The sequence below is a fragment of the Stegodyphus dumicola genome, chromosome 6, assembly GCF_044657685.1.
Source record: "Stegodyphus dumicola isolate Sdum_Otavi_A_Nest chromosome 6, ASM4465768v1".
In the NCBI taxonomy this organism is placed as follows: Eukaryota; Metazoa; Arthropoda; class Arachnida; order Araneae; family Eresidae; genus Stegodyphus; species Stegodyphus dumicola.
This window is the reverse complement of record NC_140773.1, coordinates 59600733-59621242: the sequence shown is the minus strand read 5'-3', so window position 1 is coordinate 59621242 and position 20510 is coordinate 59600733. Positions and strand designations below refer to the sequence as shown.

At 31.4% G+C, this 20510-nt stretch overlaps 1 protein-coding gene and 1 non-coding gene across 2 annotated transcripts in view; both read right to left on the bottom strand.

The window, feature by feature from the left end:
* Window positions 1-20510, bottom strand: part of LOC118182736 (receptor-type tyrosine-protein phosphatase mu-like) — a 108817-nt gene that overhangs the window by 75303 nt on the left and 13004 nt on the right. Inside the window, exons 2-5 of the mRNA XM_035352123.2 lie at window positions 18454-18600; window positions 8367-8454; window positions 4108-4184; window positions 2509-2545 (exon numbers count right to left, since the gene is read on the bottom strand). Coding sequence (XP_035208014.1) covers window positions 2509-2545; window positions 4108-4184; window positions 8367-8454; window positions 18454-18582 — 331 coding nt within the window. The 5' untranslated portion in view covers window positions 18583-18600. The remainder of the gene's footprint in view (window positions 1-2508; window positions 2546-4107; window positions 4185-8366; window positions 8455-18453; window positions 18601-20510) is intronic.
* Window positions 15626-15699, bottom strand: TRNAA-GGC (transfer RNA alanine (anticodon GGC)). Its single transcript has one exon. It is a non-coding gene; the product is annotated as a tRNA-Ala (tRNA).

Here is a 20510-nt window from a genome sequence, read left to right as displayed (position 1 = left end):
ACCCGATATTTATGCTACGAAATCTTAACGCTTTTCGTGATATTATAATTAAATCACTGATCATCTCAACAAGTAATTGGAAATAATGGCAACTTGTGATTTGCATGATCTTTAGATATTGTTATTCTTTACGAACATTTTTAATCTCCAGTTCAAAAACAGAGTCTCAATATTGAATATAACTGTTCATTATAATCAATTGTACAATTGTTTCGTAAGTTTGATAAGTGCCGTTTAATTCTGTTAAAGATCGACAATTCTTCTATCCTTTACACTGATTCTAATGTTTTATACACTGATTGTAAGATTAGCGATACTTATGTCCCAGGTTTCCACGAATGACCGCTTTGTTTTTTTCTCTTATACTGAACACATTGCCATAAATTTCGGCAGTAAACGGTTATAGTTCTGAATTCTATGATTGCTGCGAATTTGTAAAGACTTATCTACATAAGACTACAAAATGTTTCAACGACGCAATAAATTTATCTTTTATACTTGTTGGTCCACCAGCGGCCGAGCGGTAAAGTCGCTGAACACTGGTAGTTCGGTCCGAGGTTCGAATCCGCGAACGGGCTGGCTGCATGGGCGTTTTCGTGGTTTTCTCCATGTGTAACGTGTATACGAGCCGGTTTTCCTTAGAAAGTCCTCCACGAAGGCATCCCTCCCCTTAGGCAGATAGCCCTGGAGGCTTTGCCATAATCACACTCACTCACTTTTATACTTGTTAGCTGACAGCAGTTCCTCTTCTAAAGGGCGATTCTGCTCTTATTAGTGCTTGCTTACGTGCTCCGATACTTGTTGCCTGAAAGCAGTTCTTTTGACAGCAATGATTTTTCTCCGAAACTGCTTTGCGTTATTGAATTAGCCTGAAAGTTAAAGTACATACATTGCATCGACGCCCCCCTCCCCAAAAAAGCGAAATTTTGATGGTAGTGTAAATAATTATTTGCATAGTCATGTTACTTCTCTGTACCTCCTATACATCGGTGAATAACTAAAATTACAGTATCGACATAGATTCATTTAACGATAATTAAATGTCCGCGGATGTCGGGAGAAACTTGCTTATAAATATGTTGCCTCGTGTAGAGACCCAAAAATTACCCGAAAACGACGGCTTAACGTATGAGACCCGAAATTGATCACACTCTGATATACAAAATTTTTCAGTAAATTCACTCATAGAATATTTGAAACTGCAAATTTAATAAGTTATTTATGACAGGTTTCATATTGTAAGAAACAACAGCTTTGCTTCGCATCGAAAAGAACCATAAATTTCGATGAAATCGTCGTTGAATCTGTGTAAATATTGTTTGCATAATCTTGTATGCATCTTACTTGAAACAAAGCGTCTTTTATTATTTTAAATAATATGACAGGCATTCCATATGACTTGACTGCTCTTGAAAAAATCCGTCAAGGCAAAGCAGTTAGCCGTTGATCTCATTTATTGGTTTACCATTTTCAGGCAAAATAACGTTAGCTAAACAGAATAGCAAAATAAAATGGAACACATTGTAGTTCAGCTAAGCCACGCAGCCAGTATAGTGGTTAGCGGTTAGTGACACTGAATTTTACCCCAATGGGCTCGAATTCGAATATGGGAGAATCTCGGAGAAGGCATGGATGTTTCTAAGCGTACAATGCCTGTGCGGCAAGAGGCACTCAAAATATAAGGAGTGCCAAAAGTTGTCTCGAGAGCTCGGTGTTAGGGAAAGATTGGTGGAACAGCCTCTGACCACCCCCTCGGGATGTTCTTCAAAACTGGGACAGAGCTATACAGTTACTGCAGCGGGATTTTACCTGCGTAACGAGTGGTAAAATTCTGGTTGTCCTACCCACTTACACTTGTAGTTCAGTTATATGTTGTATATCTATATATAAAATGTGATTTCCAAGCTCAATTATATTCATTGCCTGTTATCGATTAAATCTTCCCTTGTGCTAAGGGACGATTTAATTGATAATTCCGCTATTCCAGGCGCAACGCCGGCAATACGTTCTTGTCGCGCTGTCAATACATTTCCTTGTATAGACGGGCTAGTGCAGGCACCACAAACGTGGAAAGAAGCTTCTTCGGAAATATGTTATCTCTTGTATACGGAGCTTTGAAGAAAGTAATGATAAGCAATAAGAATCGTATAAAACTAATCACTACATGCCTGGGAACCATTTTTATATGACAGCTCAGCCATATTGAGAGTGCTTCAAAACTAAAATCTGCATCAGTTTGAAACATCCTGAAATTTGGGTATCTCTTTTTTTGAGCTGTCATATATCGGTGTTTTTCAGATATTCGGTATTAGTTTTATCACTTCTATAGTGTCAATGTTGTTATATTTATATCTTGTTTTGTTAGCATTAAGAGGAGAGCAACAGATGTGAAGAGTTACTTAAGAAAGAAAAATTCCCAATTACTTTCCGACGGCTATTTTTTTTTCTGGCGTAAACAAAAGTGTATTATTAATTAAAACGACAGTAAAATAGGAACTTGTACCTTACCTTGCGTGCAGATGTAACGAACGCTTCTGTTATAGCTCTGAAATAGTAAAAAACAGCAGGAGTTATTTTCATTATTCATTTTATTTCACTGAAAAAATGATGCTATCATATCTCTCAGATTGCATTAAACGTTTCTAGATACAGACAATAGAAAAAAATATTTTTAAAAGCTTCAAGTACTTAAAAGTTTAAGAGAACTTTAAAATAAATTATACACACATAGATCGCAAAATTTTTATTGGAATTTCTTCGGAGTAATCTTCAGAAGTTTTCGTAAACTCAGAATTTTCAAAACAAAACTGAAGAGATAAAAACTGTGTTAAAATATTGTTCAGCTCATGTGGCTCTTTATTAAGATGAAAAATAACAAGACGCTCTGACTTCTAAATCGCAATCGATTTTTCAAGGGAAATTACACTTCTAAATAGAAGGCTGAGAGTTAAATCACTATAGTTGGTTACTTTATAATAGGTACTTCAAAGTCATTTTCCCTGCCCGTCTTGCCGCGTAACTGCAGCGGATGGTCGTGTTTCGTGACTTCCCCCCCCCCATTTCATTTCCGTTTAGCGTGATTCGCTTCGTCAAGAGCGCACGAATGAAAACTGACTTTTGGAGGAAATAAGTGCTGTGCGGCAATGACAACTCTGGTCATGATCAAAAATGGGGATGGGTGAAGAGCTCTTGAAGTGCTTGTTTTAAAGTAAGACTAGAACAGATAGGAAGAATAAATGTGGGTTGCTAAAGTTGTATCACATGTGAAGTGGGTTCAAAATTTTCTGCAAGGTAAACAATACAGTCAGTAACTTTTAATGTGCTCTCTTTATATAAGGGAAACACATTTTTATATTGGTTTCTATATGATATGAGAATAAAGTTCAGTGACTGTGTTCATGAACAAAAGTTTCTTGCCAAAATTATGAAAACTCTTTGGAATCAAAAACTAGTACCAATTAATTTTCTCTGATCAGTGGATTGAGCCATTCGATAGCTGGGTAACATTTGAAATCTCACCTCAGAATTTTTTTAAATTTGTCAGAAATTGCAGTAGCACTTACAATATATAGCTTTTAATGATACCAAAAGGAAAGTTACTGTAATGGTTGCAATAATAATGCTTTACAGACACACTGTATCATTTTAATATGTCTGAAAGTCTTTAAAATGTTTTCCCGTTGTATATTTTTTAACGCTTCATTATCCTTCAGTAGAAATGACCATAGCTGTTTAAATAGTTCTAGGAGGAATATACATTTTATAAGAATCCTTATAAATTCTAAAAGCAATATTAAGGAGATTCAAAAACATGAATACATAGCACTTGCTTTCAACAACACCCAATGTAAAAACTGGTTTAAAGTTTTAGTGCGAAAAATTGCAATAAAAAAATTAGATATAATTATCTAAAGCATTCTCTTACCACAAGGGATTTTTTGCTAGAATAAAAATCTGGAATTTTTGTTACGAAGATTACATTTTGAAATTACTGGTGAAAAACGGATTTTATTTAAAAAAGCCCTACATTTTATACTATTTGATTGTTCAATTCAATAAGATTAAAATCCCAGTAGCGGATTGAAATTGATAGTAAAAATATTGTACCTCTATGTAGCTTGCATTGATGTAATCTGAATGTGGATCGTTTTTGTATGGTTGCAAAACAACTCGGGTTTCATCATCTGGAATAAAATTAACAGTCATTAGAAAATGAAGTAATAACAATTTTTAAATGCAATAACAAGTTTTAAAGTGAAGCATATTTTAAATAAATATTTTTAAAATGATCCTACATATATGAACTTCAGATTACAGTCAAAGCCTGGTTTAATGGAGTAATGTCAAGAACAACAGCAACGGTTATCTCGTAGAGTCATTAGCGTTTTTGACGCTAGAGAAGTGAAAAATGTGCAATGCCCTCTCCGGTATTCAAACACCGGACCTCCTGAACATGCATAGAGTGCGCTTGCAGTTGCACCACGAAGTCATGCGGAGAAAATACCTTATATACTACCCCCTTTAAAAGGCGACTGGGGATGAGGAAATCCATTCACCAAATCTTGGTGGTGACGAATTATCATCCACCATCTTTTAGTTCAGGCGCCACAATAGAGTCATTGGGGGGTTTTATGCTGGAGACTTGAAAAATGTGCAGTGCTCTGGCCGGAATTCGAACACAGGACCTCCCGAATACGTGTCGAGTGTGCTACCAGTTACGTCACTAAGGCATGCGGAAAAGAGGGAGAAAAGACCTCATAAACTTAAAATCACATTTACTCCGAAAACAAATGCAAAAATAATTCATATTATAATTAACATAAAAATAAAATTAGCAGTTTAATCAAGAGAACAAGTTTTCTGGTATTAACCAGAAGATTTTATATTTTCGAAGGCCAAAAAAGTATTTCGAAGGCCAAAAAGTCTGATAATTCCAAAAATAGGTATACAAACTTAAGAAAGCAGGGTGAATGTGGGATCTGGAATTAGATGAAACTCTGAGGAAACTAAAATTACAAAAATTAGCTATATTTATGTTCAGAAAGGAAAAGATGCCTATATCATAATCGCTATGAATATATATAAATGATTTAATAATTCTGACTAAAAGAGAATCTTCTATGAGACACATTAAAAAAACACTTTCAGCAAAACTTTTGAAATGAGGGATTTAGGCAAAATAAAACAGTGTTCAGACATTCATTTTGATCAAAAGGAAAATGTATCAATTAGCCAAATTCAGAAAATTAAATATCTCTCGGCTAAGTACGGTATGCGAGAAAGTAAGGCTATACCAACAACGCTAGATCCTAACGTTAAACTTTGCAAATCTTCAAACTTCGCCAAAAATATAAGGTGTAGTCAAAAATAAATATCAGTACATAATCGTGTATCTAACTTACTTAGCTGTATCTACACGACCTGATATTACAAATTCTGTTAGTAGACTTAGTTATTCTGTTAGTTTACTGGTAATCTGAAATACTTTCTCTGGATTCAAGTGAAAGCCTACTACACCTTAAATTACATTAGGTGTGAAGATAACTTGCATATCTTAAATATTATGTAGACTCGGAATGGATAGAAAATACTGTCGACGGAAATCATTTAGTTGCTATGCTTTTATTCTGCCAGGAAGCCCGATTTCTTGGGAATGACGGTAGCAAAGAATTGTAGCGTTATCAAGTACTGTAACAGAATACATAGTCTTGGCGTGACGTTTTCGTTCGTGAGTATGTGCATAGTATAGGAGGTATTGGCGGAAGCTTCAAAAAAGCGATGCACTAGCATTGGCTAAAAGAGTGCTAGGTTGTTTTGAGAAAGTATCAAAACCAACCGTGCTGTACAATGGCAATCAAAGTGCACAGCATTTCGTGAAAAATCCAGTTCGGCACTCTGGAACAAAAAACACTGATACTCGTTTTCAATACTTTTATGACAAAAAGGAAATTGACATTAAGTATGTCTCTACAGCAGAAATGCCCACCGATACTTTAAAAGAAATATCTAGGTAGGGACAAACATAGAAAATGTATGAATCTTTCAGGTTTTTAACTTAAGAATGTAGTTTTCTATTTCATTCTCTTTTTAGAACTGGAAAAGTGCTGGGAAAGTGCCCTTCGCGCTTGTGCAGAGCTAGAGAGGTGAAACGTCCAGTCCCATGCGCATATTTCGTAAGTGCACATCTGTAGCATCACCGAGAGAGTGGCTTGTGAAAATTTTCAGTACGAATTAGTTCAAATATAAGCATAATTAAATATGTAAATAGTAGAAGATCTTAGCATTTGTTATTGCAGTCTATATCCAAAAGTTGTTCCGTAATAATAGCCAATGCACAGTTTTATTCAAAGTGAACTTTCCTGATTTGGATTCCTACACATTTAGTGCGTTATATTTCACATTAGTAACTGTTAACTCTTAAATGCCTGCACAAGAAATACTTCTCAAACAGAATGAATTGATCTTATTCATAGCGAATGTATTTAATTTCTTCATACAAAACTTTTAATGTTAACAATATAATCGGATCACTCATAATGTATACTATTTTGTATCTTTCGCTTTCAAAATCAAAGGCATGTAAACATTGAGATAAGAAAATACTAGATACATTGCAACACTTCCTGTTATTCCCAGCTCAATGAAAAAAATATACATTTGAATTCTCTTAATCCACAGGTGTTAGTAAATGCACAATATTTGAGGATAATAGTAGCTTGAGTCATTTTCTCGATATAAAGAGCGATAATATGCCACGAACATTAATCTGTCCGAATATCTGTGCGTGATAAGTTTCGCGAAAATGAAATGTTGGAGATTAAATAAACTTATAAAATGAAAGCACTACAAGATTTTTTACTAAACTGATAGCAGCATTCATATGCCATACATTTGTAACTGCGAAACAAATGCAAAACAGAACGTAAACAACATACACTCACATGCACTGTTTCAAAAATTCGGCGTACAAGAGCAACAGAAGCTCATCGGTCCATTTTTGAAACCCCATCCTCAGTGACGAATCTGATGTGCACTTGTGAAATATGTATCCTGCGACAGAAGCCAAGAACTGTCTGAATACTGTGGTGTCCCGACGCGGCTATCAGGGGTGTGTGTCGTCCTGGTTATCTACGTGGTCGGCAGACGCGGTTCTATCCAGTGTGATGCGTCGTCGTAATGCACGGAATCCTGCTAAACAATACAGCTGTCGAAAACAAGAACGGGCGTATGAATCTAGCAGAATGCTGAAAGTATTTACTATGAAGCAACGCATGTAATTGCAGTCAAGTACCTGTCGATCTAACTTAATGGCAAAGTACACTCTACTGAAATAATGTAGCAGTTTACGCCAGTCAAGTTAATCAACTGTTATCCATCTTATACTCGTATTTTTCCTCACATCTCATAAATTGACATAATATGTTCATCTATGTTGTTAAGCTCCAGGAATACACCATTAAAACCTTTTGTTCCACTTACATCAAGGATGCTCCTTTGGTAGGCAAACACGTTTTCTACAATATATTAACACTCAACAACACCAAAAACCATAAAACAATGAGCAAATTAAGGCTTCTACTGAAATATTACGAAATCTCTGTTTCTCTTGGAACTAAATTTGCCTTAAATTATAAAGTTTGTTAAAAAAGGGAACAATTTTTTTTGGAATATTCCCCAAACTGTTGCTATAGTTGTTATGCCCATTTAAGATTACTATTGCTATGTTCATTAAATTATTCATTTTTCTTGTCCACTAAAATTGTCATGAACTTAACCTTCAACTATTTTTGGATGCCTACTGTCTGCATTAATTTCATATTTAATTGCAGAAAGTTTAAATTTTAAGTAATGCATAGTTAATTTTAATAAACTTCAAATTCAATATGAAAAAATAATAATGAATCATATATATATATATATAGAGAGAGAGAGAGACTTTCTTTAGTAAAATAATGCAATATGAATAAGATTTTGCAACAAAAATCTTTTTTAACAATTTCGACAGTTATCTAAATCTAGTTTCGAAAGAAGCATCTATAAAAACACATATGCATATAAAATGTTATAAATTAAAATTTGGTATTTAATAACGTCATTATATCATATTTACATTAATTATTTATAAATAGGACGCTTCGATTAAAATGAAGAATTTACAAATGATCAGTTAAGAAATTAAGCATCTAAAATCTGTTAAAAAATTATGATCTATTGCACTTCTGTCAGGTCATAGCTTATATATGTATTTGAAATTTCAATTACTTTACGAAAGAGAGTAGACAAATTACTTCAAAAAGTACCTAAAATCATAAAATTATTTTACAAGTGAGTTCCAGTTAAATGTAAAATATATTTCGAATACATACAAGGCAACAGATCTGGATATCTGTTTTTCTGCTTGTTTTCTGGTTTCATGCCAACATTCCACGGCCTTTGTTGGTCTGAGCTCAGCATCTGCATAAAAATTACATAATTAATGAAATAAAAGTACCACGAATTGATTAGGTTTTTAGTATATTAGATTTTACTAGTTTTTTTATTCTGTTTGGTAAAGAAAGGACAGAATACAGAGCAATCTTTTATTTTTATATAATTTATTATATTCATATCTATCAAGTAAAAGATCTTTTCCTCCAAAATTTTCCATAAAAATACTGGTTCGCATTTGGGTGCGCTCAAACACCTACGTGGAAAATTAGGGCTACAGGTGAAAACATGCTGACCAAGACATCGGGAAGAAAAAAATGCAAGGAGAAAACATCGCAAAGCAAAACATTGTGGAAGGAAACAAAAAAAGAATAAAACATCGCAATTCAAAAGCATAGTGGTAAAAAAAAAGTTCTTCAAAAACCTTGCAGTTTTAAAACGTCGTTCCACAAAATATATCTCGGTAAAAAATAAAGTACTCGCAAATCACAGCTTGATGAGAATTCGGCAGATATACATTTCCTAACTGTAAAGGTTTTAAGTGAATTTTAACATAATGGGTTTTGAAAAAAACAAGAAGTAAGTAATGTCTTTGCCTTTATATTTCTTATTTTTGTATTAAATAATAAATTTTTATTGAAGAAACAAGAAAAGAATTTAAACATTAAAATTCTGGAAATTAGTACAAGTTAATGCTATACAATTAATAGAATTTTAAACTTATGCTTATATACCCTCAACTTTGCAATGTTCTCCATATTAATATTTTTTCATAAAACTTTATTAATCTGCCTTTAAAAACGTATTAATTAAAGAGTGACTTTTACAATTAGCAAAAGATCCATTAACTGCTATACGCAGCATTAATTTCACTTATTTCCAGATTTTGAATTCTTAAGTTTTCTTCTTGCTTTTACAGTGAACATTTATTAAATAAAAAAAGATTTATATACAGATGTAAAAATACTTCTTATGCTCAAAAATCATTAATGCGAAAGTTAACATAAAATCTAGTCAGAAAACGCATGTCTGCGATATTATGATCGGTTACAGTCGAAACATCGCGGACAAAAAACGTCGCGGAGAACACACTGCAAGGGAAACACGTGGGATAAAAGAAAGCAAAGAATTTATTGCACACTATACATGAAAATGTTAACGACACTTTAATCACAGTTCTAAAACATCGTGGTACAAAATATTGGGTCCGAAAATAAAGTGGTTCAAAAACTTTGCAGTTTAAAAACATCGTCGTCGAAAAATCGTGGTAAAAAATAAAGTACCTCAAATCATCGCATGACGATAAGATCGCACATGAGTTTTTCAAATCCCATACTGACATATTATGTAAATGACTTTCGCCATAACTAACAAATCGACATCCAAAGAATTTATTGCACGCTATACATGAAAATGTTAACGAAACTTTAAGAATAAACAGAAACAAAAGGAAATATAATTTTCACTAAAACAGTATCAGAAGGACAAAGGTGAAAAAAATAATTTTATAATTAACTAAGCAATTTATATAGGGGTAACCTCATGCAGTTATTTATCTTCCTTTTTCTAAACACTCTTAGACTGTATTTTTCATAAAATTTATTAGTAAAACTTTATAAAAAATAAGGTTATTTTATTAATGATTTTTGTTAATTAACTATGTAAATTTAAAATTCTATTAAGTTGCATTAATTTTCTACTCATTTTCAGTTTTTAAATGCTTAAGTTTCCTTCTTGTTTTTTGAGGAAAAATTTATTAGTTCATTCAAAAATATGAAATATAGAAATAAAAGAATCTCTCTTCCCTTCTTGTGCTCCCGAATCATAGTGCGAGCATGCATTTACAACTTTGAAGACCTGAAAACGCATGTGTGCGATGCTATCGTCATAAGATGATGACTTTATTTCCTACCACAATATTTTCGACGACGCTGTTTTTAAATTGCGAAGTTTTTGAGCTGCTACATTTTCGACCATGCTATTTTGTACAACGATGTTTTAGAACTGCGATGTTTTCTCTTTGCTTTCTTTTCTCCCACGATGTTTTGTATTACGATATTTTCGCCTTGCGTTGTTTTCTCCGCGACGGTTTCGTCGGCGATGTTTTTGCCGCGATGTTTTCGGCGGAAACCATTATGATGATGCGATGATTTGGTTTAAAAATACTAAATTTTTGCACAGCTTTATTTTCTACGGAGATGTTTTGTAAGACTTTTTTTTCCTTGCGCTGTTTTCTCCATGACGTTTTCGTTCGTGATATTTTAGGTGGACACCGAACACACAATGGTTCTTACTTCCTACAGAACTGATAGACCGCATAATTGACACCATCAGACATCTCTGTACATGCTGTATTGCTCCTAGGGAAAATCATACTCCATATTGAAATTATTTTTCGGATACCAATCTGATCTTGTTCCGATTTGTTCATTTTATACATATGCTAATTTCTACATTACCATAATTGTATGGTAATTTCTTTGCATGTTATTTACTAGCTTACTATGTGTTGTATACTGTGGGTCAGTTTTATTAAATTCTACATGTAACTTTTTGAGTAATCCTCATTTTTGTGATTTTTCCTTAATAAATGATAACTAGTGTATATATAGTATATTGAAAGGCAATAAATATCTTTTATCAATATCCAATGCCCTAAGTCCTCTGAGCAATAAAGAAGTTCTTAACTCATTTCGTTAATGCTTAATCTCTCGAGCGGCCGGCACCCAAAATAGTTATTATGAAACAGATATATAACGATTTTAATGAGTCTTTCTAGTATTATTTCAGGGATCAGCTAGTAACAAATAATAGTACAGATGACGAATTGCATTTTTTTGCTTTTTTTGCTTAAATTATTAGTTTGTTAATCAATAACAGATTAAATTTGAAAGAAAAATTAAATATCAACCTTTGACAAATGGCAAAGCATCGGCGCGTGAATCATAAAAATATATTATTTTGGTTAATCTTTAAGTTTGTTGATTAAATTGAGAGGCATTTTAACGCTTCACTGAAGGCAATCCATTGTTTTAAAATCGCTGAGCTTGTTAATCTCTACATATAATAAAAGGAAGAGTCTATGTGTGTGTGTGTCTTTCGTTTGCGCTGCGCGTAAGCTACTAGACTTACGGCTACGAAATTTGGTACATAGGTGCATCTAGACAAGGGCCAGTGCACCTCGAAGCGATGTTTTAGAAATTCGAATTACAATTTTTTTATTTTATGTTTTCTGACGAAATCGCGTCATTTTGAGACATAATGGGCTATATAGGAAAGCGAGATTTTACTCTACGCACTCCATTTTCCCATCGTCACGAAACGTAGGCACTTAGCTATTTTACGAACTTAAAATAAATTTCGTGTTTCAATAAATCGATTAAATACGAATTTATTTAACAAAGGGAGCTTAACACCTTTTCAACGGGATTTTTTCTAAAAAAGTTTATTTTAAAAATTGTACAGTTTAGTTTTCTTTGATTTTGGGACACGTTAAACTTCCATCCTTGCGACTGCTTTTACAAAAAGAATTTTGGAAAAATGATAATATTTTGTATTTTTTTTTAAAAAAATTTAAATGAAGCTTCCGAGTACACTTCTCACATGTCACATCTTTAGAAATGTGATTTTGGCAACAATTTTCCTGTCTTATTGTTGTTGATACATTTTTGATGAAATCGCATCATTTTGAATAGTTTCATTCTTTTAGAAATGTGGGTTTGGCAACAATATTTCATCGTATTTCTTATGTCACTGTTTTTAATTGATTGGCGTATTTCATTGTCATTTATATATATATATATATATATATATATATATAATAATTTTTTATTGATTTTTTTTTTTTTGATAAAGTTGTTCTGTAGAGTAAAATTCTGCGCGGAATTTTATGTTTTTTGAGTTGCTTTCATGTTATTTTTTGCTTATTTTACTGTTTGTAAGACATAATTTTTTTTCTTCACCGGAAAGTTGGTTAATTTTTTTATTAGGATAATTAATATTTGTATTAAGGGATATTGCGTATTTCATTGTAATTTTTTTCTCTTGAAAATATAAGACAAAATATCATTAATTATACTTTGCTTTTCAGAATTTTTTGTTTTTTGTATTCTTTTATGTTATTTATTGCTCATTTCTTTGTTTAAGATACTGAAAAGTTTCGAGTGATTTTTTTAGGAAACAAAGTTCTTAACCTCCTTTATACCATTTGAGTTCTTAAGATTTTGCAAAGGGAAGTTGGTTAATTTATTTATTAGGATAATTAATATTTGTTATAAGGGATATTGCTTATTTCATTGTAATTTTCTTATACATAATAACTTTTTTTATGAAGTTGTTCTGCAGAGTAAAATTCTACGCAGTTTTTAAATTTAACGTTTCGTGTTTCCTTCAGCCATTTTTCCGGTACATTTAAAAGCCAGACGAAAGCTAGCAGCGAAGCTGCTAGTCAAAACATAAAATAAATAAAACAAAAGCAAATTCAAAATTTCGGCTTCAAAGTACACATGTTCGAGTGGAAGATTATGTATATTTAAAATTTGGCAGTTCTACGTACCGCCGTTTTCGACAATGCGCGAAACAAGCATAAACATAGTCAGAAATTATTTATTATTTAATAACTGATAAACAAAATTCTCTGAAATGCAGAAAACTTTGGTTTGGAGTAGCCGAGATACCAAACCAAACTAAGGAAAAGTGAAAAAAAAAGGGACCAAAATTTAGTCTGCTTCTTCCACTTAATTTTAAATTTCACACCGCCGTGTATTTCTATGGTTTAATATCGAATTTTCTTTCAGTATTATAAAATAAGAATATTATTTTTGAAAGAAAAATAATGATAAAGATTTTCATGTAAGAATACAGACGTAAACGTGATGTTCGGTAGTTGAAACTTATTACCAACAGGTTCTTTTTGTTCGTGAAATTCCTGGATACACGCCTCCCTACTGCTACACTTTAGTTCAATGTACTCAAGCGAAACTCCCTTACATCCGGATGCTTCAGTTTACCAGACATTTGATGCAGCAACTGAAAGTTTTGCACCTGCACAGCTTTTGTTATATCGAATCGTAATAAAATACGGACACATCAGAGGCAGTAAACTGAAATGTGATTTATTTTTTAAGCTAAAAATATCAAACTTCTACATATAGGTAATGTAATTTTTTATGTTTAAAACTTTACTTCTTTAAGCATAAAGCACATGATATAATGATTTATGTCAAAAATAGCCCGTTAGTTTTATTACAGACGTCAAAAACAACTTCCGTTTACACAGCACATATCTCTAATGCATTTCTTGTAAACTTAGACACTCGTATGTTTAAGTATTATTTGTGCCTACAGCAACAGTGCTCCTGAACATAGGATTCTTATGTAATAAATGCCATTTAGAAACAACTGTTTATAGAATGTGATGCTGATGCTGTTAATCGCTATGTGGCGACGCTACTGTCATGAAAAAAAAAGTATAACCAGTAAAAGTGTAAGCCTAATGTTGCACGAATAGTAAAACATACATGAACATGCATAAATTGCATGTTATTTTATTATTCGAGCAAGTAAAAGAATCTGCAAAAGAGAAGTGGTTAATACTTGGATTATCAAGTTCTGATTACTTACCTCTTGACTGACTCATGGTCAATAGACAAACAAGGTTATGGCTCTTTCCAACGATTGAGTTCGATGATGTCAGTTGATTTAAAGAAGTAAGTGGAACGGAGATGCAAAAGAAATAGGGAATAGTTGCTTCTATGAGAATACCATGAATCAGTGACGTCATACGCTTAAAGGCTTCTGGTCGGGAAGAGCAAGCCTTGTAGTAACCTTGGACAGACTTAGATTCAGTCTAAAGAATTTTGAAATCGTAACACTAACGTTATGTTAAGCTAAATGAAAAGCTTTTAAAATGGGAACTCTTTTGTACCTTCTAACTCGATCTATTTCATAACAACTTTACTATTAATAATTCAGTGCAATAAAAGTTAGACGATTCAGACTAAAATTGCACAATCTTGGAGGTATTCTAGTAACTGAATGCATTTAGAAATGAGAAAAGCTACGTGTAGTAACTCTTAAAACACATTTAAAAGTAAAACTTACTAATAAATAAATTTATTCATAATTTAATTATGTTTATTCAAATTGTTTGTTTTGGAGGTGTATGACGTCACTGAAAGTGCATGACATCTTTTCAAACCAAGGTTGAATAGCTACTTGCTTCATAAATTCTACTGCGTGCTTAAAAAATTATTCCGTAGAATATAAATATCCATCATTTCTCCAATATTATGTATTTTATTTATTTTTCACTGTAATTTACAATTGCATTTAACACTTCATCAGACTAACGTCAAGAGATCTTGACTGAATCTTATTTTACTTCATTACTCCACGTTTCTTTTGGTATCTACGGATTCATCGCACTTTGAATTATGATTCTATCACTTAACTCTTCCACAATTGGTTCACTTTTCAGTTTGCAGAACTTCCGAATATTACCGAGCGAAATGCTTACTACAGCAGAAATATCGGTGGAAGAGGTATCAGGTATGACAAACTACTGGATGCCGGATAAATTTCCTTTTTCTCCGTTTATTGTTATTTAAATGAAATCATTTCAACATAGATCTTGCTCTTAAAAAAGTTAAATACTTTTGATTCCTTGAACCACAACACAGAACAAACTTCAACGAAACTGTTTTTTTATTTACCTAAATACCCAACTTACTTCAACTAAAATAAATTAATGAGACTAATTTTTATTTACAAAAATATTCTTTTTGTTATTGTTGACATTTGCCGACAAGAACAGCAAAAACATATTACATGCACACTCTAACAGAACGCAAAGGTCTACAATCATAGTACATGTATTGCAATACAAATTTTCTTTACGTTCAGATGAAAAGGAAAGAATGTCATTGCATTTCTTTCACTTATTTCTTAGGGTAGGTATTTTGCTCGTTATGGGTAAGTAATGACTCCTGGAATAAGAATAAGAATAGTAGATGGGTGTGTACCTGCATCTTCCCTTAATGTCTATAGATTATATATTTGCTAAATATCTTAACCCAATCTACATCTCGTATATGCTTACCTCAAATAATTTAATAGCTTTAGAAAACTGTGTAATATATTGTATTACGTTTGTAGAGACATTAAGTATTTTGAAAGCAGGCAAGATGAAAAATTAGCAAGCCTTCGCCGGGAATTGAACCACGGACCTCTGAAATGCCGGCCCAGCGTGCAGAACCACTACACCACGAAGGCACGCTAGGAAGGCTGGAGAAATACCTTATACGTTTTTCACATAATTTAAACAGACTAAAAAATATGAGTTATATTGTATTAAATTCTTATCTCATTGAAATTAACAAAAAAGACAGTAACAAGCAAATAAATTAAAAATAAACTTTATTTTATTAGGACAAAAAACAACTAAAGATACGGATAATGAGCGCGGATTATTTGGATGCTGAACAACTGACGTTAGACTAAAACAAAAGTTAACAGTGACATTTAGATATTAACGGTTTAAGTAATAAGTATTCACAATTCCAGGTCTCAACCGCTGAAATGTAAATAAGCCTATATATGTAACAGACTGTAAGATTATGGCTAATAAACGTAATTTATTCGTAATTGTATCATTGTTTCTATTACTTTGAAACGGAAGTTTGAGTTGATTAAAATTTACGCATTATTTAATACCAATAGAGAGAACTATAGCATCAAAATATTTTGGTTTTCAATCAAAAACAGTTGCGCGCCAAATTTAAGGTTTTTGTATTTAGCTAATACATTTTACATCTAAAGAGTAGTTGTATAGTGTATGCCAATTCAAAAAAAAAAAAAAAAAAATGCCGAGTTAGAAACATTTGGCATACGACAATTCAATTCCAACAATTTCAATTCTTTTTAGAAGTTATGATCTGCAAATGCCTTAATTAGATACTAGATAATAAATCTAATTCCTGTGATTTTATAGTAATAATGTTACTGATCATTATTATGAACATTTGAAGCATTATTATAATTAATAAAAGATGCTTTTAATATCATAAGCCCTTTTGTGTATAATAATAGTTTGTACACCCCGTGAAGAGGCGTTTTTTATGTGAGAAATGCCGTTAGTGACATCATTGATAAACATTTCCAAAATTTTTGGTGCGTTACCTAGCTTTACGTTATCACGCATTCATCATCTGCTCATTAGGAGGAGTTCTGAGGCTGCATGAAACATTGCACTTCCTTTGCAACGATGACTGTCAAACGATAGGTCATCCATGTCCAGTGACCTCAATAGGCAGTAGTGTATTTCGACTTAATTTTATTAAAAACAAATATGTAAATTTACTCCGTTCCCTCACACCAGTGACCTACGGAGTGATCGCGAGTAACTGTCAAACCGTAGATCACAGACATGCAGCTTTGACGCTCATCGGTGTTCTTAAAAATAACTTGACCTTATTGCTCCGCCCTATACTTATGACTTTCAACTCGTAAGTCATAGATGAACAATGGCCTTAAAATTCACCTTCGTTTTAATTTTATTTTAATAATTTATTTAATTTACATAATTTTAAATGTTTATAGTGTATAATAAGTACAAGTAATAATTTTTATGAACATATGCAACATTACTCTGATTAATAAAAGATAACAGCATACAAGATGTATGCTGTTCCTCCCTGTCTGACCTTTATTTCCTCAGATATCAATCGTAGATATAAATGTCCAATTACAAAAAATATATAAAATGATGCTAATATTCTTGTTGAGCATTTTAAAATTTAAAAAATCAGTTTTTTAAAAACGGTGAAATCTAAAATTTTTATTCCTTTATTCGTTCTCCCTGTACTTATAGTAATATTTAGGGAAAATATATTAATACTTTTAAATTATAGGATGCAGGAAGTGTGCCTCTCATGCAATAAAAAGCACCAAGATTTTATTTTATTTTAAATTTGCACATCATGTTTAAAGGCCGTAGATAAACTAAATACACCCATTTGTATCTAATTAATAATAAAATAGCAGTTTACAAAAATATTTCTGAAGTTAATACATGAAGCGCCTAGCATTTCTATGTAAATTGCCAGGAAAAATATCGACTAACATAATTGTTTTCAAAAAAGAAATTTTGTTTTCGGGGAATCTTATAGTTAAGGGTTTCTAATTGTAAGGCACAGCGTGTTACTACTTCTCCAGGCCACCACATTACTAGTTTTATGCCAACTCTGATAAGATTGTACATATTTGGCTTTGCATTATTTTTACCAGTGTTTAATTGTTAGAAGTTCTGAACCAACTTAGAGTTAAAACCAGTCGTGTAGTCTTTGACTACCAGGCTTAGTTTTAAATTTACATTTCATTGTTTCTTTAAGTCATATCGTCACAAGTTGTGGTTGATATTGTCAAGCACAAACAGTGCGATTCTGTTAAAATTCTGTTTAAATAAAAAGGTTTAATAATTTTAATACTCTGTTGTTAATTAAGGCACAGCGATAAGTCTGTTAGGGGTTTGATACTAGTTTACGCTACCCAAACAAGTGAAATTCTATAAATATCTTAAATATTTCTAGAATTATAATTGCAAAATGTACCTAATAAATATTACAAAACAACAAAAGAAAGAATACGGAATTTTAATGAAATAATCGCTGCTCTGTATTTATGCCAGCTATTAAAATGAAGAAAAATTTTATAATAATAATGCCTAAGATATTAAAAATATCTGTTTAATTTCATTTTAAATATACAAAAATATTTCTTATTTTATCACACCTTTTAGTTAATTTTAACAATAATTAAAGAATGCATCAGCTGTTGAATATCTTACATTTAAGCTCCAGAGGTCAAATAATAAAATAATTGTATAATACCTGTTTGAGATAATACACATTTTTCTACAAAAATTTTATATAAGAACGATTAAATTCATTAGAATTAATTAAATATAAAACGACATAAAAGTTCCTTCTCCTACAAAGTACGAGTCAAAGTATAAGTAAATATAAGAACCTCATATTGCTCTTTAAATCCGCCTGTTTTTGTCATGTTCTTTACATAGTGTTCCAGATCTTCTATTTTCACAACGTACTGCTTTTCAGCACCAGGAGGCGCATCGTAACTCTCTAGTTCCAATATCATCTCTGTAGTAAAATTAACCTAGAAACGGAAGGTATGGCTATAATTATTTAAATTCAATTTACATGAAATTTAAGAAAAAATAAAAAATATTGTATAGTCCATTACAATATTTCATCTGTTAAATTTCTGAAATTAATAGTTGCGTTCAATAATTACAGTTTCATTAAGCTGAAAGGATTGATAATGACGTGATTGAATTCAAGAGTATTATAATTTAATTAATGACTCAAGGTTATTTTTCCAATGCTTTTTACAAATTTTTTAAACAATGTGATATAAGTTCATCACAATATAAAAATGACGAATTCATTATATAATAAATAATATCATCATAATTAAGTTTTTATTCATATAGTATTTTTCACTAGTGTTTATTTTTCTGTACTTTTTGTTTTATTTTATGCGTTTTTATGCATAACTACTAAAAGCATGAAATAACTTTTATAATGGTATATAAGTAAATATTTACTATACAAAATGCAAAATAGATAAATTTATGTTTTTATTATTTTAGACTAAAATTTTAAACAGAGCGCATAAAAGGAGACATATTGTCGCATTACTATCTTCAGAACAATTACTCCATTGCTACTTATTAGAACATTGATCCCAAGCATAATGATTTTCAAACAGTGGACATTATATAACTGTCTACATACATTCAAAACGAATGCGCCAAGTCCAGATCTTAATCTTATTCAGCATATTTGAGATCATGTGTAAAACACAATTAATAATTTCAAAATTTCCAACAGAAATGAACATTGAGAGAAACTCACAGCAGAGCAGGAAAAAAAAATAAAAGCTAATCTCAGACAAAATTTTGAAAAATCTAACCCTAGAAAACTCAGTGAATTGATTAAGAAGAAAGGAAGTTTAACACAATATTAATTTTTTAAAGTTATCTGAAAAAAAATAAAAGCTAATCTCAGACAAAATTTTGAAAAATCTAACCCTAGAAAACTCAGTGAATTGATTAAGAAGAAAGGAAGTTTAACACAATATTAATTTTTTAAAGTTATCTGAAAAAAAATAAAAGCTAATCTCAGACAAAATTTTGAAAAATCTAACCCTAGAAAACTCAGTGAATTGATTAAGAAGAAAGGAAGTTTAACACAATATTAATTTTTTAAAGTTATCTGAAAAAAAATAAAAGCTAATCTCAGACAAAATTTTGAAAAATCTAACCCTAGAAAACTCAGTGAATTGATTAAGAAGAAAGGAAGTTTAACACAATATTAATTTTTTAAAGTTATCTGAAAAAAAATAAAAGCTAATCTCAGACAAAATTTTGAAAAATCTAACCCTAGAAAACTCAGTGAATTGATTAAGAAGAAAGGAAGTTTAACACAATATTAATTTTTTAAAGTTATCTGAAAAAAAATAAAAGCTAATCTCAGACAAAATTTTGAAAAATCTAACCCTAGAAAACTCAGTGAATTGATTAAGAAGAAAGGAAGTTTAACACAATATTAATTTTTTAAAGTTATCTGAAAAAAAATAAAAGCTAATCTCAGACAAAATTTTGAAAAATCTAACCCTAGAAAACTCAGTGAATTGATTAAGAAGAAAGGAAGTTTAACACAATATTAATTTTTTAAAGTTATCTGAAAAAAAATAAAAGCTAATCTCAGACAAAATTTTGAAAAATCTAACCCTAGAAAACTCAGTGAATTGATTAAGAAGAAAGGAAGTTTAACACAATATTAATTTTTTAAAGTTATCTGAAAAAAAATAAAAGCTAATCTCAGACAAAATTTTGAAAAATCTAACCCTAGAAAACTCAGTGAATTGATTAAGAAGAAAGGAAGTTTAACACAATATTAATTTTTTAAAGTTATCTGAAAAAAAATAAAAGCTAATCTCAGACAAAATTTTGAAAAATCTAACCCTAGAAAACTCAGTGAATTGATTAAGAAGAAAGGAAG